At 37.8% G+C, this 3916-nt stretch overlaps 1 protein-coding gene across 1 annotated transcript; it reads right to left on the bottom strand.

Moving 5' to 3' along the window:
* Positions 1 to 290: 290 nt before the first annotated feature.
* Positions 291 to 3139, bottom strand: LOC110375310 (carboxypeptidase inhibitor SmCI). The gene is made up of 4 exons (XM_021333379.3): positions 2912 to 3139; positions 2441 to 2623; positions 1794 to 1948; positions 291 to 498 (listed from the first exon to the last, which is right to left on the bottom strand). The coding sequence occupies exons 1-4, from the start codon at positions 3033 to 3035 to the stop codon at positions 325 to 327; spliced, it is 636 nt and encodes a 211-aa protein (XP_021189054.3). The 5' UTR covers positions 3036 to 3139; the 3' UTR covers positions 291 to 324.
* Positions 3140 to 3916: the final 777 nt, after the last annotated feature.

Below are 3916 nucleotides of genomic sequence, written 5' to 3'. Positions count from 1 at the left end.
TCTGCTGTTCTGTTTCCTTTTGTTTCAAACAAACATTGGCAACTTAATAACACAACCTGAGAAACCGTTACACGATTTTATATGTACAAAGAAATATTTAGAGAAGAACCTACCTAGTGCATGTATTAACTGTCTTACTATTGTGGTTAATCAGATACCTACAGCCCGCGTTGACAGGCAGTCTGCGAAACCTTAGTAATAGAGTTCCGTTTTACCCTTTTAAACTTACACTTAAAATCAGACACCCTTATTTTGAGTTAAATATTTAATCCACTTAACAATTTCATCTATAAAACTTAACCTTACATATCTAAAACTGTAAGCTTATGGAGCCACAGCGGTATCATTCTTCTTCGGCGCTTGGGACTGAGCTGCCCCTGAACGAGGAGTCGTGTTGTAAGGGTTGATGATCAGCACCTTCCTGGTACCACCGGCTTCTCCGCCTATTACTGGCGCCCTGGTGAGTGCGGCGTTGCCGAAGCGGCATATTTGGTCACACTGCAATAGTACACGCCAATATTATGTAGGTGAAAGTTTGTGAGTCTGTGTATGTTTTTGAATTTTACACATAAAAAAGTATTTATACAAAAAAGGGTGTAAGACAGAACTTTTCGAACTTCAAGATTACATGAGGTATTTTACATAAAAGAATTATTATTAAAAAAACAAAATACCCGACTGCACACTAAAAAAAGAGTAAAACAAGCCCCACAATAATATTGATCAATACAACTTTACTGAATATAATTTATAAATATTGATGGAAAGCATCGCAGGCGGGGACCAACAGAGGCTTATTTATAGTCATTTGGGTTGTGCACCATTTAGCAGAATTTTCGTTGGTGGCGGTCAAGGTGGTCCCCGCCTGCGATGCTTTCCATCAATATTTATAAATTATATTCAGTAAAGTTGTATTGATCAATATTATTGTGGGGCTTGTTTTACTCTTTTTTTAGTGTGCAGTCGGGTATTTTGTTTTTTTAATAATAATTCTTTTATTTATAACTTTTTAGCTGTTTTTATTTAACGAAAATGTTGTAGATGTAGAAGACTATGTATATGTAAGTACCATTTCAAATTATTTCGACGACATTTGGCTTTAGATTACGAGTGATGTTACTCCGCAACATAAATTTACCGCCAATGCGACGTTCAAGACGATCAAGACGACGTTCATGCATTTGATCAAGACGACGTGATTGTATCGCCAAAAGAATCGCTTTTTGCTTGCTAACGCATGAGTTGCTTTGCGTTGACGCAGAATTAACATGTTCCCGTGGGAATTTTGAGAAAAAACGTATCCTATGAATCTAATGATACCGCATACATATTTTTTTAAAGGGAAATTTAGAAAAAATATCCCGTGGGACTTTTAGGATAAAATGTATCCTATGACACTCCCGTAATCAAGACAAATCTAACGATACCTCATACATCAAAATCCATCAAGCCGTTTAGGCTACAGGAGGTCACAAAGGAACAGACATACATACATACATACATACATACATACTTACATACACTCGAAAAACATTACCCTCCTTCTTTGGCAGTCGGGTAAAAAACGCCCGCGCTTCACCACTCCCTATATATTTTTTGGTGGCGCACTTCTTCATGTAACTTTGTAACTTCTCAATAAATGTAACTTTGAAGAAATTTACCTAAAATATAGCTTATTCATTTGAATAATAGACAGTCTTCATCGATAAATAGACATTATGAAACTGAAATATTTATTCAGATCTGACCAGAAGCTCCTAACATTAGCGTGTTTATATTTACAACATACAGACCTGTTCTTTGCTGTAGAAGTTATTCTTGTTCCCCCCACAGCCGGAGTAGATGGTACTCTTGCAGACTTTCCACTTAGAGTCGAAGTAATATCTTTCTACTGCCCCGAAACAGAATCCGTAGTCAAAAGTCAGACCGCAGTATCTTGGACGGTACTCTAAAATAAGCGAGGTTGAAATTACTTGAAATGTTTTAGGGAACATTAATTTGTTACCAAGAGCTTTGTACTGCAACTAGCTGTTCCCTATTCCACCGTCTCTCAAGAACTATTTCCCGCATCTGGATAAAATGAAGCCTTTGTCCATAAATGGAATGAGAGGACAGGAATCTAGACTATGTTTGCTGACGCAATTTGTAAGAGGCCTATGCACGGAGTAAGGAAAGATGAGATGTCATAATGTAGGTAGGTCAGGCTCTTTCTTGAAGGTCAAATACTTACGGTGGGTATTACCAAAACTATCAGTTACGAGTGAATTAATGGGGCGTTCGGGTTCTGTTTACAACGATTTTTTATATATAATTGTCGGGTCTAAAATGGCGAAAACAGTAACGTTCCTCATACGCGCATTTTCCGTTATTGCACCTCCGTTAGACATATTTTCCATGAGCCCATGATTAGCAAAAAATGGATGTGCTGACGAGTACTTACTTCCAGGCTTACTCATACAAGTGTCCCAGCATTCTGAAAACTCGTTGAACCTGTTACCATTCCCCTGGCAGCCCCCCCAGTCGAAGAGGGAACAGTTATTGGATGAAGGATCATAGTACCACATACTGATCTTACTGCGACAAGGTCCCGATTGTGGTATTAGCATACATGTTTTGGATACCACTGTAAAGGAATCATGTTAGTTAATTAGTAGTATTGCTCAATTCATTGAATGAGTCGACTGGAAAAAAGTCAGTCAATTGGGTCTGACAATCAGTCTTATCAAGGGGTAATGGGTTGCCCGGGTAACTGGGTTGAGGAGGTAAGATAAGCAGTCGCTCTGTAAAACACTTAAACTCTGTGCTCAGAGTCAAAGCTGAACCCAACATACCTAGTTGGAAAAAGGCTAGGCTGATGATATTATGTAACTATCCTTTGATTCAACTGCCCCAACTGCCTACAAAATCTTACCCACTGGCTGGAATCTTGCAAATGAAATACTAGGTGGTGGTATCAGATTATCAAAAATCCGAACTGGCTCAGATTTATGCACGAAACAAACAAAAAGGCAAAATCCCCATATTACGGATATCATTTTTTCAACAAACGCAACACATTTGCAATGGCCGACAAGCAATTGTAATAAATATTGAACAAATAAAATATTTACCGTATTTATTTTTATTGAAAACTGTCGTGGCCTGTTTTTTGAATTTATTTTATGTATGTTTTATAGGTTGATCGCTCGTTACGTGGATTTTTTCAGCTATAATTTTATACTGTTGATGATTTTCAGAGTTGCGGTCCTGAGACGAGTTTCGATAGAAAATCGTCTATTGCTGGACAAAGGCCTCCTCATTTTTTGTGGCATTTATAAAAAGTATGAAATAATACAATGTACGATGTGAGAATAAATGCATGGGATAGTCCACAAAAGATAGTGTATTGTTTTAACAGACTATATACTAAGCTATTGTAGCACCCAATATTTCAACCAGTTTGCATTCTATTCATAAATTTTATTCTCCCATAACAAAATTTACTGCATCACAATAAACACCAGTTTCTAACGAAGTAAAAACTTTATACAAATGAGACGCAGGCTTTTCTTGGAGGCTTAACGAGCTTGAGGGACCACGTTTTTCTCATGTTCAAACTGAATTACCATATGTATTCGCGGTATGAAATTCAGAACAGCCTTCACACTTCGTTCATTTGCATTGTTAATTGTAGATTCTGCTTGCTAACTTATATGTGTGTGTAAGTATGGAGGATGGAAATGTAGTGGAGATGCAGGCAGGTAGGTCAGGTGCCTTGTTATAGGTCAAGTAACGGACGCTACGATCAGTTACTAGTACTAACGAGGCGTTTGCGTTCCTTGGCAAATAAGGGCCAACCTGTCAAAGATTCATCCTGATTGATTGGTGATTTTATTTTGAAAATAGCGTGTAAGGGCGGACCTTGTAACATTCCTAG

The sequence above is a fragment of the Helicoverpa armigera genome, chromosome 14 (genome assembly GCF_030705265.1).
Source record: "Helicoverpa armigera isolate CAAS_96S chromosome 14, ASM3070526v1, whole genome shotgun sequence".
NCBI classification, from domain to species: Eukaryota; Metazoa; Arthropoda; class Insecta; order Lepidoptera; family Noctuidae; genus Helicoverpa; species Helicoverpa armigera.
The sequence above is the reverse complement of the archived record's forward strand: the minus strand, read 5'-3'. Positions and strand labels throughout refer to the sequence as shown.